General features: G+C 43.5%; 1 protein-coding gene across 1 annotated transcript in view; it reads left to right on the top strand.

Annotated features, from left to right (window-relative positions):
* The first annotated feature begins 295 nt into the window (after positions 1–295).
* The window catches only part of LOC140734564 (zinc metalloproteinase-disintegrin-like NaMP), a 95,102-nt gene continuing 79,314 nt past the window's right edge, over positions 296–16,083 (top strand). Inside the window, exons 1-4 of the mRNA XM_073058721.1 lie at positions 296–449; positions 13,765–13,853; positions 14,729–14,805; positions 15,706–15,784. Of these exons, the coding sequence (XP_072914822.1) occupies positions 389–449; positions 13,765–13,853; positions 14,729–14,805; positions 15,706–15,784 (306 nt within the window). The 5' untranslated portion in view covers positions 296–388. The remainder of the gene's footprint in view (positions 450–13,764; positions 13,854–14,728; positions 14,806–15,705; positions 15,785–16,083) is intronic.

Here is a 16,083-nt window from a genome sequence, read left to right as displayed (position 1 = left end):
TGCCATCTGTGGTGCAAGGATCAGTGTGCACGGACGTTAGTGGAAGTTGGGGGAAATCCTGAAATAGATTACCTCAATCGATTACATCAAACCATGATGTCTCGCACTTGGCTTTAATTTTTTAGACACGTTAACTTCCAGTGTTTCCTGTGGAATAAAATATCCATGTGAGCTGACTGTGCTTTGCAGATATGATTACTAAGCTGCATGCCTAACCACCATCCTCTGATGAAATCCCTCCTCTTACAAGTTATAACACAGACACCGAATGAGGAAGTGAAACTCGGTTGCAGATGAGGAGCACAAGAACAAGCCACCCTGAGATCCCTTCCACAACTGTACTAGCTGAGTAGCCAGCTGCTTCCTGTCCGAGTGAAGTGTCGGAAACATGGTTAATACCTGGTACCTTGTGTGTTCTCTCTTCTTCTGTTACTTTGTTCCACAGTTTGGTAAGTTTGGTATTCTTTATTGCTAACTCATGTACCTTTCAGCAGAATTATTTGATGGCAATTCTCTGAGTATTTTTGCTGAGGCTTGAATTTATCATCCTCGTGATTGAATACAATCTCTCCTAATAATTTAGAAAGAGTCTTTTTGGCCCAACGAGTCTCCACAGGCTCACAATCCCAATCTCCCAATGTCGTTCGCTGTAACCTATTCTCCCCACCTTCCCCGTCAACTCCCCCCTCCATGTTCCCACGCCCACCTACAGCAAGGTAGGTTAACGGGCACTGCAGAAGGCCTGGTCCCATCTCCTATGTGTGTCTATATTTGAGTGGACCTAGCATACTTCACTGGGAATATAAATCCCTGGAAAATCTGATCCTGAAGAGAACATGTCCTGGAGATGGAGGTCCTTAATGATGTATGCTGCCTTTTTGAGGCATCGCTCCTTGAAGATGTCCTGAATGCTACAGAGGCTAGAGTCCTTGATGGAGCTGACTGATTTCAGAACTTTCTGCAGTTGATTTCAATCCTGTGCAGTGGCCCCACTCACTGTACCAGACAGTGATGCAGCCAGTTAGAATGCTCTCCACGATACATCTGTAGGAATTTGAGAGTATCTTTGGTGACATACCAAATTTCCTCAAACTCCTAATAAAATAAAGCCACTGTTGTGTCTTCTTTGTAACTGCATCAATATGTTGGGCCCAGAATAGATCCTCAGAGATGCTGGCACCCAGGAACTTGAAATTGTTCACCCTTTCCACTTCTGTCCCCTCGACGAGTACTGGTGGGTGTGCCCTCGTCTTATCCTTTCTGAAGTCCAGAACCAATTCTTCGGTCTTACTGATGTTGAGTGCAAGTGTGTTGCTGTGACACCACTCAACCAGCTGATCTACCTTGCTCCTGTACGCTTTCTTGTCTTCATCTGAAATTCTGCCAACAATGGTAATGTCATCAGCAACTTTATAGATGGCATTTGAGCTGTGCCGAGCCACACGATCGTATGGGTGTACCGAGAGCAGAGCAGTGGGCTAAGCACATATCCCCGAGGAGCGCCAATGTTGTTATCAGCGAGGTGGAGATGTTATTACCAATCTGTACGGGCTGTGGTCTTCCAGTGAGGAAGTCAAGGATCCAGTTGCAGAGGGAGGTACAGAGGCCCAGGTTTTGGAGCTTGTTGATCAGAACTGTAGGAATGATTGTGTGATGCTACCTCGGTTAGTCGGTGTGTGCTATAAAGAGAGCCTGGACAAATATGGGTTCTTTGAGCAGAGGAGGCTGGGGGTGGGGGGGGTGGTGGGAGGGGGCAATATTGACTGATAGAAATTTATAGCATTTCTAAGGTAAGGACATGTTCGGCACAGCTTTGTGGGCCGAAAGGCCTGTATAGTGCTGTAGGTTTTCTATGTTTCTAAGATTATGAGAGACGTAGACAGGATAAACAGCCAAAGTCTTTGTCTCAGGGTCAAAACTAGATGTCTAACACTAGATGGCATGCATTTAAGATGAGAGGGGGCCAAGTTCAAAGGCAATGTGCAGAGTAAGTTTTTTTCAGTGCCTGAAATGCACTGTCAGGGGTGACAGTGTGGGCAAATGTGGAAGACCTATATAAAAGTCTCTTAGATCGACTCATGAATGTGCAAAGAGCGGAGGCATATGGACATTGTCTAGGTAGAAGGGTTTAGTTGAGTTAGGTGTTTAATTACTAGATTAATTAGTTCGGCACAACACCGTGGGCTGAAAGCACTGTTTCTGTGCTGTACTGTTCTATGTAGCATCTTCTAAACCCACAACTCTATCATCTGGGACACAGGCAGTAAAAGAATGGGAACACTAGCTGAAAGTTGCCTCCACACCACCTACAATCCTGATTTTCAGAGTCAGATTCATTTATTTATCACATGCATATCAAACGTACAGTGAAATGTGTCCTTTCCATTAACAACCAACACGACCTAAAGATGTGCCGGGGCAGCTTGCAAATGGTGCCACAAATTCAGGTGCCAGAGGGCACAGCGTCAGCAAAGAAGTTGAACCCTTTAGAACAGAGATGAGAAGCAATTTCTTAAGTCACAGAGTGGTGAATCTGTGGAGTTCATCACGACAAGTGGCTGTGGAGGCAAAGTCATTGCTTTTATTTAAAACAAAGGTTGATAGGCTCTTGGTTAGTAAATGGATGAAAGGTTATGGGGAGAAGGCAGGAGAATGGGGGTTGAGTAGGATAATAAATCAGCCATGATAGAACGGTGGAGCAGACTCGATGGACTGAATGGCCTGATTATGATCTTATGGTCTTTTGGCCAATGTAGCATGCCCATGTATCGCTGTTCCTCCACCATCCCGAACACCATTGTGCCGATATCCATACCTCAAGACTGCAGCAGTTCAAAAAAAGCAGCTCACCACCAATTTGTCAGGGATGGACAATGAAGTACGGGCTCAGCCCATGAAACCCAAACCTCTCAAGCCAATAATGAGAAAAGGACCAAACACAGTCGGGGTAAACTGGCTTCCATGTGAACCCAAGTGTAAGTAGAAGATATGGGAATACCAGGAGGGGTGAGGTGTTAGAAGGCGTGTGACAGAGTGGGATAAGTGAGGATAGGACTGACAGAATTGCACTAAGTATGTTCGATAAGCTGAACTACTTCCCCCTACTTGCGACTTAAGAAACCCACTTCCTTCCCCATTTGCTGAAGTCAAGTGGGCCAAGAAATGTCAGTAAATATAAATACATAAGATAGATTATGTACATAGACTGACTGTACGTTCGTAAAGTGACGCTAGGCACAGAAGTGTCTGTAAATAAGGTAACTGACAGGAAATAATAAATTAGTGGTGATATGGCAGGGTTGCTGTCGGGTGCTTTAGTGAGTGGAGGGGTTGATTAGCCTGAGTGCATGTAAAAGTAACTCGTTTTGAGTCTGGTGGTCCTGGCGTAGATGCTAATAGAAGCATGAAGATGAAGGTGGTAAAATTTCTCATGAGGATAGAGTCACCCAGCACAGAAGCCCAACCTGTCAATGCTGATTATTAAGCATCCAACCATAAAAATCCCATTTACAAGCACTTGGTCCCCACTGTTCTATGCTTTGGTGATTCATGAAAACATGAAAACTTTCTTGCACATTTTCCTCATGCCTTCTGTAGATGTCGTGCTCCTTTGAAGCTCCCCTTTTCAGGAATCTGAGGCCTGAACAATTTTGAATCTTGAATTGTGACAGATTGGCTGTATCGGCCCAACATTACGAGGGGTTTTGCTATTTGTGACAAGGAAGCATTCAGGAGGGCCAGGATCACTGCTGCCCAGTAGACCATGAACCCTGGGCTGCATTCAATGTCCTGGTCTTTAGATATCTTTTTCTCTACACTGGTGAATTCTCTCACTGATGCCGGCATTCACTAAGAGATGGCATTTGAAACATGGATCTTGCTGGAGATCTTCATGGTCAATAGTTGTGAAAGCAGATATTGAGTGAACCAATTTCTTCCTGAGGTTTATGTTAAGACCAATCCTCTTCTATGCTTCAGTGATGATAGAATTAACAGTGACTCAGCATCTGCGTGTGTATATGCTCGATCATTGTCTGTACTGAATTTACTTTGCATGTTTTGAAATCATCTGGGTTCTGGAACGGAAATGATTGAGGCCATAAGGCATAGGGGAAGAATTAGGCCATTTGGCCCATCAGGTGCGCCACTGTTCCTTCATGGCTGGTTTATTATCCCTCTCAACCTCATTCTCCTGCTTTCTCTCCCATAACTTCTGACACCCTAACTAATCATGAACTCTACTTTAAATATACCTAATGACTTGGTCTCCACAGCCATCTGTGGTAATGAATTCCATAGATTCACTGCCCTTGGGCTAAACAAATTCCTCCTCATCTCTGTTCTAAAGAGATGTCCTTCTATTCTGGGACTGTGCCTTCTGGTCCTCAACTCACCCACTACAGAAAATATCCTCTCACATCCACTCTACCTAAGCCTTTCAGTGCTCGATAGATCCCCCCAACCCCTCAAAATTCTAAACTCCAGTGAGTAAAGACCCAGATCCATCAAGCCCCCCTCATATTTGTATATAATAATTGTAGCCAGTTAAAGGGGTTGAAATGTGCCTATTTCAATGCTAGGAGTATTAGGAACAAGGAGGATGAACTTAGAGCATGGATTAGTACTTGGAACTACAATGTTGTGGCCATTACTGAAACTTGGTTGGAGGAAGGGCAGGACGGGATGATGCAGGACCCAGGGTTCAGGTGTTTTAAAAGGAATAGGATGGGAGGTAGAAAAGTGGGTGGGGGAGTGGCGTTGCTGGTCAGGGATAGTATCACGGCTATAGAAAGGGAGGACGCTGCAGAAGAAGTGTCCACGGAGTCAGTCTGGGTGAAAGTCAGAAATAGGAAGGGATCGATTACTGTGCTGGGAGTAGCCTAAAGGCCCCCAAATAGCCTTCGGGACACCGAGGAGCAGATAAGCAGGCAGATTTTAGAATTGTGCAGGAAATACAGGGTAGTAGTTATGGGTGATTTCAACTTCCCTCATATTGACTGGGACCTCCTGATTGCAAGGGGCATAGATGGGGCTGAATTTGTCAGGTGTGTTCAAGAAGGATTCCTGATACAGTATGTGGACCGGCCAATGAGCGGAGAGGCTATACTGGATCTAGTTCTGGGTAATGAACCTGGTCAGGTGACAGACCTCTTGGTGGGGGAGTATTTTGGTGAGAATTACCACAACTCCCTTAGCTTCAGCTTAGCTATGGAAATGGATAAAATCAGACGAAATGGTAAAGTGCTTAACTGGGGAAGGGCTAACTTTGAAGGGATGAGGCTGGAACTAGCTAGAGTAAACTGGAAACAGATGTTCAAAGGGAAAGCACAGAAGTAATGTGGGAGAAGTTTAGGGACCACTTGAGTTGGGTTCAGGATAGGTTTGTCCCACTGAGGCAAGGAAAAAATGGTAGATAAAGGGAACCGTGGCTGACGAAACATGTAAGGCAACTCATCAAGAGGAAAAAGGAAGCAGGAAGCAGGAGGGGCTTATGAGAAGTATAGGGTAGCCAGGAAGGAGCTAAAGAAAGGACTTAGGAGAGCTCGAAGGGGGCATGAGAAGGCCTTGGCATGTAGGATTAAGGAGAACCCCAAGGCGTTCTATGTGTATGTGAAGGATAGGAGGATGACGAGAGCAAAGGTGGGACCGCTAAAGGATAAAGAGGGCAACATGGGCCTGGAAGCGGAGGAGGTCGGGGAGGTCCTAAATGAATATTTTGCTTCAGTATTCACAAGTGAAAAGGATCTTGATCAGGATGAGGTCGAAGTAGAGCGGGCACGTGTGCTGGGCAATGTGGAGATTAATGAAGAAAAAGTGCTGGATCTTCTTAAAAACATTAAGATTGATAAATCCCCAGGGCCGGATATGATACACCCCAGGTTGTTGTGGGAATTGAGAGAAGAGATCGCTGGAGCATTAGCTATGATCTTTGAATCCTCTTTGACTGCAGGGCAAGTGCTGGAGGACTGGAGAATGGCAAATGTAGTTCCCTTGTTTAAAAAAGGTAATAGGGAGAAACCTGGGAACTATAGACCAGTGAGTCTTATGTCGGTGGGATGCCAACTACTGGAGAGGATTCTCAAGGATAGGATCTACGAGCATTTGGAGAAGTACAGTGTACTCATGAATAGTCAACATGGCTTTGTGAAGGGAAGATCGTGCCTCACGAGCCTGAATGAGTTTTTTGAAGAGGTAACAAATGAAATTGATGAGGGTAGGGCAGTGGATGTGGTCTACATGGACTTTAGCAAAGCATTTGACAAGGTCCCTCATGAGAGACTCATCCAGAAAGTCATGAGGCATGGGATGAGTGAAACCTTGGCTGTTTGTATAAAAAATTGGCTTAAAGGAAGAAAGTAGAGGGTAGTTGTGGAAGGGAAGTATTCTGCCTGGATGTCGGTGACTAGTGGAGTGCCGCAGGGATCTGTCCTGGGACTCCTGCTATTTGTGATTTTTATAAATGACCTGGATGTAGAGGTGGAAGGATGGGTGGGTAAGTTTGCAGATGACACGAAGATTGGAGGAGTTGTGGATGGAGCTGTAGGTTGTCGAAGGTTACAAGAGGATATAGACAGGCTGCAGAGTTGGGCAGAAAAATGGCAGATGGAGTTCAATCCGGACAAGTGTGAGGTGATGCATTTTGGAAGGACAAACCAGAAGACTGAGTACAGGATTAATGGTCAGTTACTTAAAAGTGTGGATGAACAAAGGGACCTTGGGGTTCAAATCCATACATCCCTCAAGGTCGCTGCACAGGTTGATAGGGTAGTTAAGAAGGCCTATGGGATGCTAGGCTTCATTAACAGGGAGATTGAGTTCAAGAGTAGAGAGGTCATGTGGCAACTCTACAAAACTCTTTTGAGATTGCACTTACAGTATTGTGTTCAATTCTGGTCACCTCATTATAGGAAGGATGTGGAAGCTATGGAGAGGCTGCAGAGGAGATTTACCAGGATGTTGCCTGGTTTGGTGAACAAGCCATATGAAGCAAGGTTAGCAGAACTGGGACTTTTCTCTTTGGAGCGTAGAAGAATGAGAGGGGACTTGATAGAGGTCTACAAGATTATGAGAAGCATAGATAGGGTGGATAGTCAGTACCTGTTTCCCAGGGCACCAATAGCAAACACCAAAGGGCGTATGTACAAAATTAAGGGAGGGAAGTTTAGGGGAGACATCAGGGGTAAGTTTTTTACATAGAGGGTTGTGAGTGCCTGGAATGACTTGCCAGGGATGGTGGTGGAGGCTAAAACATTAGGGGTATTTAAGAGCCTCTTGGACAGGCACATGGATGAAAGAAAAATGGAAGGTTATGGGGTAGTGTGGGTTTAGTACTTTTTTAAAGGATTATATGGGTGGGCATAACATGGAGGGCTGAAGGGCCTGTACTGTGCTGTAAAGTTCTATGGTTCTATATTTTAACCCTTTCATTCCCGGGATCATTCTCATGAACCTTCATCTGAACCCTCTCCATATCCTGTCTTAGAGAAAGGGCCCAAAACTGCTCCTAATCCTCCAAATGTGGTCTGACTGATGCCTTATAAAGCTTCAGTATTACATCCTTGCTTTTAATTTCTAGTCCTTCTTAAAATTAATGCCAACATTGCATTTGCCTTCTATTAACATGGAGCAGTACAGCACAGGAATATGCCCTTCAGCCCACAATGTCAGTGATGACTGTAGCAATGGAATTAATCCCATTTACCTGCAGAAAGGCCATGTCCCTCCATTCCCTGCTGTGCAAATGCATTTTAGACATTACCATTGTATCTGCTTCCACAACCTTCCCTGGGAGTACGTTCCTGGTACCTCCTACGCTCTGTGTAAAATAAATCTTGCCTCGCAAATCTTCTGTAAACTTTCCCCTCTCAGCTTAAAGCTAAAACTGTCTAGTATTTGACATTCCCACCCTAGGAAAATGAATGTGACTACCTATACCCCCTCATTAATTTATAAACCTCCATCAGGACTCTGTTGGGCCTCCAACATTCCAGAAAAGACAATCCAGCTTTCTCTAATCTCTCCTTATAGCTAATTCTTTCTAATTCAAGCAATGTGACAGTGCTCTCCAAAGCCTCTACAGTAAATCCTTTCTGTATTGTAGCAACAAGAGTTGCACTCTATCCTCCAAATGTGGCCTAACCAAAGTTTTGTGCAGCTACAACATGACTTCCCTACTTTCACTGTCAACCCTCACAACCAAGGAAAGAAAGTACTAGTTATGGGGGTATTATCACTGGTATGTGTCGTGAAATTTGCTAACTTAGCAGCAGCAGTTCAATGCAATACAAAACATAGAAGAAGAGGAAAAATAATAAAATTATAAAAATAAATAAACATGTAAATCAGTTACAGCATACATGCATTGAATAGATTAAAAGGCATTAAAAAGCAGAAATAATGTATATTTAAAAAATGAGGCCGTGTTCGTGGGTTCAATGTCCATTTAGGAATCAGCTGGCAGAGGGGAAGAAGCTGTTCCTGAATCGCTGAGTGTGTACCTTCTGACTTCTGTTCCTCCTATCTGATGGCAACAGTGAGAAAAGGATATGCCCTGGCTGCTGAATGTCATTAATAATGGTTGATAATGGACGCTGTTTTCTGAAATGTTTTTGAAAATGTCCTGGATACCTTGTAGGCTAGTACCCAAAATGGAGCTGACTAAATTTATAACCCTCTGCAGCTTCTTTCAGTCCTGTGCAGTAGCCCACCCCCCATACCAGATAGTGATGCAGCCTGTCAGAAACCAGAAAACAATCCAACATGTTACAGGATCCGATAGCAATTTAACTCAATCTGATTGTTAACACAGGCACAATCAAGTGGAAAACATAATTCACCACAATCTTGCTTTAAAATATAAACTCATAAGACATAAACTCATAAATACGGATAAAATTAGAGGACTTAGAATAAGGAGTAAGAACTCCAGAGGTAGAGAAGATCAGATGGGACGTTTTTTACACAGATAGTGGTGAGTACCTGGAATGCACTGCCTGAGAGAGTGGTGGAGGCAAAGTTGCTGACATCAGTTAAGTGCCTAGGCATCACTTGACTCATCTAGACATTGAAGGTGATGGACTGAGTGCTGGAAAATGGGATTAATTCAAATGGGAGTCCACTGGACAGCATGGACCAATTAGGATGAATGGCCTTACTCCCTGCTGTATCAATCCATGAAATCAAATCAGCATGTGCTGGAAATACTCAGCATGTGAGGGGAGAAAAACTGTGACAAAATTTAAATGAATTATTTGAAGTATTTGTAACATTTCTGAGTGTCTTTCAATTTTCCCTTGAGCAGAGGCTCAAACAGCCACCCTCCACCACCTGGCTCTATACCATAGCACATTGAACGACTTCTCCATTAACTCCATGCCTGCTGCACTCGGGGCGTTTAGGAGGGCAATGAAGGTCCTCCATCTCTGGCGGTGTTCAGGGCTTCCTTCATCATGTCAGTAGCTTCCTCGCCATCTTCATTACTGTCAGTCACAGAAGTCCCAGGTGATGATTCAGGAATACCATCGCACTCAGATGTAGAAGGAATCTTCATTGCTGTTTCTGTAACAATTTTGATTTATCGGTCAGGGTTGTTAGCCCTGAGCTGAACCCCCGAACCTGGAGGACGGGTGGACCATCTTAGTCTGTCCTCTACACTTTGACCTGTTTGGCATGAGTGACCCCAGCCAAGAGCCAAAGCATAAAGCCCTGACTCCAGCCAACATAGCTCTCTGGGTCACTGAGTTACACAAGCCTCCAAACCCTATGACAAGGCTGTGGTCCTCTTGGAGGATTAACTCCATTCACTTCCTCAAAATCAAAGCTGTAGCTTTGTAAACCTGATTTGTAAACCTAAATCTGATTCAGACCAAGCTATTTGTGTAACTGAAGCTACAAACATTCAGCTGGAGGAACTCAGTAGATCATGTGGTATTTGTGAGGGAAAAGGAAGTGTCAAAGTGCCAGGTCAAAAGCCTGTATCAGGACATCAGGAACATTCCCTTCCTCCTACAGGTACTGCTTGAGATCTCCCAGCAGATTGTTTATTACTCCAGATTTGATCATCCACACTTCTCTCTTTTGCCTGTCTCTGAATAGAATAGGTAGAAGAATTCTTCCTCCAGCACCAATTCTTTCCTTTCTTGACATATTTCTCAGGGGATATAGAGTCATAAGACCATAAGGTAGCTGGAGCAGATCTAGACCATTTGGCCCATCAAGTCTTCTCTGCCATTTCATCACGACTGATCCATTTTCCTCTCAGCCCCAGTCTCCTGCCTTCTTCCCTTAACCAATGTATGCCCTGTCTAATCAAGAATCTATTAACCTCTCCCTTAGATATAGCCAATGACCTGGCCTCCACAGGCGCCTGTGGCAATGAATTCCAATGATTCACCACTCCCCGGCAAAATAAATTCTTTCTCATCCCTGTTCCAAATGGACGTTCTTCTATTGTGAAGCAGTGCCCTCTAGATTCCCCCACCATAAGAAACATCTTCTCCACATCTACTGTATCTAAGTCTTTCAACATTCAATAGATTTCGATGAATAGATTTCATTCTTTTGAATTCCAGTGAGTACAGGCCCAGAGATATTAATCAGTCCTCAAATAGTAATCCTTTCACTCATAGAACCATTCCCGTGAACCTCCTCTGAACTCTCTCCAATGTCAGCACATCCTTTCTTAGACAAGGGGCCCAAAAACTGCTCACAATACTCCAAGTGAGGCCTCACCAGTGCTTTATAAAGTCTCAACATTACATCCTTGCTTTTATATTCTAGTCCTCTTGAAATAAATGCTAACATTGCTTTTGCCTTCCTCCCCAGCAAATCAACCTGCAAATTAACCTTTAGGGAATCCTGTGTGACGACTCCTAAATCCTTTTGCATTTCAGATGTTTGCATTTTCTCTCCGTTTAGAAAATGATCTGAGTTTTTATTTCTTCTACCTCAGTGTATGACCATACATTTCCCAAAATTATTCCATCTGCCACTTCTTTGCCTCTTCTCCTAATCTGTCTAAGTCCTTCTGTAGCCTTCCTCATAGAGTCATAGTGCACTATGGAACAGAAACAGGCCCTTTGGCCCATCTGGGCTCTGTTAGCCTGCTTTACTGCCTAACTCCATCTACTTGCACCCAGATCAGAGCACCCATCTCATCCATAGACCAATCTAGACTTCTCTTAAATTAGCCAATAATATATGAGCTTTTTTATATAAAAGATTTTTTACAGATATATAAAAAATAAAAGAGAGGCGAGAATAGATACAAGAAAATGCTGCTCAAAGGTAGTAATGGCGGATAAATTTAGTAAATTTTGCAACAGTAGTATGCCAGAAATTCAAGAGTGTCAGAAGGAAAAAGTGAGTGCAGTTGCTATTACTAAGGAGAAGTAGCTAGGGAAGATGAAAGGTCTGAAGATGGATAAGGCGCCTGGAGCAGATGGACCACACCATAAGAGGTAGCTGAAGAGATTATGGAGGCATTTGTAGTGATCTTTCAAGAATCACTAGATTCCAGAATGGTTCCAGTGGACTGGAAAATTACAAATATCACTCCACTCTCCAAGAAGCGAGGGAAGCAAAAGAAAAGAAATTATAGGCCAGTTAACCTGAAATCAGTGGTTGGGAAAATTTGGAGTCCTTTATGAAGGACGACGATTCGGGGTGCTTGGAGGCTCATGATAAAATAGGCCAATCAGTATGGTTTCCTTAAGGGGAAATCTTACCTGACAAATCTGTTGAAATTCTTTGAGGAAATGTGCAGTGTGGACAAAAGATCAGCTGACTGGCAGGAGGTAAAGAGTAGGAATAAAGAATGCCTTTTCTGGTTGGCTGCCAGTGACTGGTGGTGTGTCGCAGAGGTCAAAGTTTTGATTGCTTCTTAACACGTCGTATGTCAATGATTTGGTTGATGGAATTGATGGCTGTGTGTCCAGATTTGCAGATGATATGAAGACAGGTGGAGGGGCAGGTTGCTTTGAGGAAGCAGGCAGTCTGAAGAAGGCCTTAGACAGATTAGGAGAATGGGCAAAGAAATGGCAGATGGAATATAATGTAGGAAAGTGTATGGTCATGCACTTTGGTAGAAGAATTACAAGTGGAGACTATTTTCTAAACTCAGAGATCAGAAGTGCAAAGATACTTGTGCAGGATTCCCAAAAGATTAATTTGCAGGTTGAGTCAATGGTAAGGAAGGCAAACGCAATGTTAGCATTGACTTCGAGAGGAATAGAATATGAATCTGAGGATGTGATGCTGAGGCTTTAAAAGGCATTGGTCAGACTGCACTTGGCATACTGTGAGCAGTTTTGGACCACTTATTTAAGAAAAGATACGCTGGCATTGGAGAGGGTCCAGAGGTGGCTCATGATCAAAGTGAATTTATTATCAAAGTACATATATATCATCATAAACTACCCTGACATTTAGTTTCTTTCAGGCCCTCACTGTAGAACAAAAAAATTCAATAGAATAAATGAAAAACTTTACACATACAAAGACAGACAAGCAACCAAAGAACATAAGAAGACAAACAGGAAGAAACAAAATAGTATTAATAAATAAGTAATATAAAATATATCGAGAACATGCGTTCTAGAGTCCTTGAAAATGAGTCCATAGGTTGTGGAATAGCTAAGTGTTGGGGATGAGTGAAGTTATTCACAATGACTCAGGGACATGATGGTTGAAAGTTAGTAACTATTCCTGAACTTGGTGGTGTGGGGCCAAAGGCTGCAGTACCTCCTTCCTGACAGCAGCAGTGAGAAGAGAGCTTGGCCTGGATGGTGGGGGTCCTTGATGAATGCTGCTTTCTCATGGTAGTGCTGCTTGTAAATGTGCTCAGTGGTAGGAGGGCTTCTCCTCTCACAAGCAAGAGAAAATCTGCAGATGCTGGAATTCCAAGCACCGTACACAAAATGCTGGAGGATCTCAGCAGACCAGGCAGCGTCTATGAGATACTGCTTAACCCACTGATCCCCACCAGCATTTTGTGTGTGTTGCCAGGGCTTTTTCCTTCCAAATAGACTGGGCTGTATTCCCTAATTTTGGTGGCTTTTCCATTCATGGGTGTTGGTGTTTTCACACCAGTTTACGATGCAAGGAGTCATGGTACTCTTTACTGTGTATCTATAGAAGATCAGCAAAGTTTTAGATGACTTGCCAAAAAAAGTAGAGGCAATGCTGTGTCTTCTTTGAAATGGGATTTACATGCTAGTCCCAGAGCAGATCCTCTGAAATAACACAAAGGAATTTGAAGTTACTGACCCTCTCCATCTCCAATCCCCAGGTGAGGACTGGATCATGTATTTCTGCTTTCCTCCCCTGTAGTCAATAATCTTTGGTTTTGTAGTCTTTGGTTTTGCTGACATTGAGTGAAAGGTTGTTATTGTGGCACCATTCAGCCAGATTTTCAGTCTCCCTCCTATACGCTACTTTGTCACCACCTCTCACTTGGCCAACAGTGTTGTGGTCAGTAAACTTGAACATGGCATTGGAGCTGTACTCAACCTCACATTACTTGTAAAGCAAGTAAAGCAGGATGGCCAAGCACATAGCCTTGTTTGAATTCAGATTCAGATTAGCTAATTTATATATACACTGGGGAACAATGATATTCCTGCCTCCCATGAAACTGACAGTAAACAAGTTCTTGAGTCTGGTTGACTGGGCTTTCAAGCTCCTGCATCTTATCCCAGAAGGGAGAACGGAACTCGTTTCCACCAGACATTTTGGTTCTGACCGATCTGCATTGTTTGCTTGCAGTGAGCGCCACCTCCCAGCTCCCCGGAATAAAGAACTACCAGGTGGTGAAGCCACGCAGACTGCACGTCAGGCAGAAACGAGAGAGCCAGGTACTGTATGGGGCAAAGCCCAGTGATAGGCTCGCAATAACACCTCAGCATGTGGGCGCTTCAGTCAAAGGGTTCGCGGTGTGGAACAGGGGTCCTGATGTTACAATGGCATACAGAGAGATAATGTTTCCAAATAAAACAAGACCTTGTAAGTGCTTGTTGCTCATCAGGGATATGAGGATGGACTTCCCAAGGTATAAAAAAAATGTGGATACCACTGTGAGACTCTCCTTTGTCCTCATTACAGACTCCAAATAAACAAGAACTTATTCTGGAATATTCTATATGTATTAATAAACACATTAAGACTTCTAAATTCCTAAAAATCTAATGACATTAGCTAACAATCTACCTCGATTGAAACTTGCAAGCAGTGATTTTTTTATGAAACGACACAATGCAGCTTTGTAAGCAAAAAATGCTGTCTCTATTGGAAAAGTACACAGTGGGGACCCACTTGACACAAGCGTTATGGACACTGTTTACAGAGATAGTGAATAGTTCCTCAATGTTTATATAGATATATATTTGTTTGAAAATAATTCACATTGGACTTGGGACTAACTTGGACTTGGGACTAACTTGTGAGTTGAGAGACCTGGGGATAACAAATCAGTAAATAGCAAGGTCTGAATGTACTGCACTCTTGGATGGACAGAGAGAAGGATAACTAGGGGAGTAATGGTAATGGGGGTTTATAACGGCATAGCAATACAGTGCTGGCTTTAGTCAGTAATTTAGCCAGGGGATAACAGGCAGAAAAACTGAAAGCTAGTGATCCGGATCTGCGTGGGAGAAGAGTTGCCAATCAGGTCTTTAAACATACAATGAATTCTAAGTTCAATTTGCTTCATTTGAGATCTTTTCTGTTGCAGGGTCTTTATCCATCTGTTGTTCGGTATGGAGTACCTGTGGAAGGCAAAGAGCTTGTGATACACCTCGAGAAGAATGAGTAGGTGTCTTTATTCCAAGAATTGTACCAGTATGGTTACATGAGAGCCTTCAGAAGGGTTGGCGATTTTTCCCATTTTTCCCCCCAGGTTTGGGCTGCTTCTGACAGGTCGTGCCACAGGATAGTCTGCCCTGTGACTATCTGACCAGGATTCCCCGAAGATTCCAGTGAAATCAGGAATAGTGGTAGGCAGTGTACCAACATCCACTGTTCCCAAGGGGTTGGAATGAAGGGATAGGAACTTCAGAGAAGGGATGCGGATCACAGTGCGATAACACAGGGCAATGAGAGTCCTACTCTTCACTCTAATCAATGCAATGTTCAAACTTGTCTTTATACTGTTGGTAATCCTCCTTATGCCCAACTCTGAAACCCTGCACTGAGTAATTTGGAGGCATTGGCAGTGTGAATGCTGAGTGGCTCTTTCCCCATAATGAAGAGAACAGAATGAGGGACATAATATCAGGAGAAGACCACAGCCAGTGATGACAGAGGAGAATTGATCTATGTCACTTCAAAATCACTGTTCCCCACCCCCACCCCTTCTCCATCCATCACTACACCATTACCTCAGGACCCAACCTTCAAATACCTGGAATGGCAGGGTGCTCAATACTCTAGGCGAATACGTAGGAATATCTAGGCACTCTCCTGCCTGAAACCCCATGCCGGAACCTAGCAACCAGCCTGGTTATAACCTTAGGTGAGAGGTCACTGAACAACCATATTGTTCAGCTGAATCATATTGTGACTTCTGTCCCCATTTAAGGTGACAGATCTGCGCATTGTATTTGTTTCTGCTACCACCAGTCATATTAATAGTTAACCAAAGCAGATTGTATTTTAGCACTTCTTATGTCTAAGTTCCATGGCACCATTTCCTATCTCTCCACTTTACAGGGGTCTATTTGGCAAGAACTACTCAGAAACCTACACATTGGAGAATGGGACTGAAGTGCACGACAACCCGGTCTATCTGGTGAGTATAACACAAACTGCTCGACATCTGAGGAAAAGTAACCACATTAACAGGGCACAGAATGTCTCTGCTGAATGATTTTGTTTAATTCCTTCCATTAATCAGACTTGTCTTTCAGTTATGCCTCTTGAAAGCTCAGGAAGTGTCAAAATTCTTGCCAGCCCATGAAATACTGGCCCGTTTTGCAATCAGTTACTAAATCTCCACTCTCTATTTTCACAAGGCTTTAGTATTGAAATGAGATGGGAGTAGACTCTCACATGGTGGATTGGATAGTGGACTACTTGACAGATAAACCT

The sequence above is a fragment of the Hemitrygon akajei genome, chromosome 1 (assembly GCF_048418815.1).
Source record: "Hemitrygon akajei chromosome 1, sHemAka1.3, whole genome shotgun sequence".
NCBI classification, from domain to species: Eukaryota; Metazoa; Chordata; class Chondrichthyes; order Myliobatiformes; family Dasyatidae; genus Hemitrygon; species Hemitrygon akajei.
The sequence above is the reverse complement of the archived record's forward strand: the minus strand, read 5'-3'. Positions and strand labels throughout refer to the sequence as shown.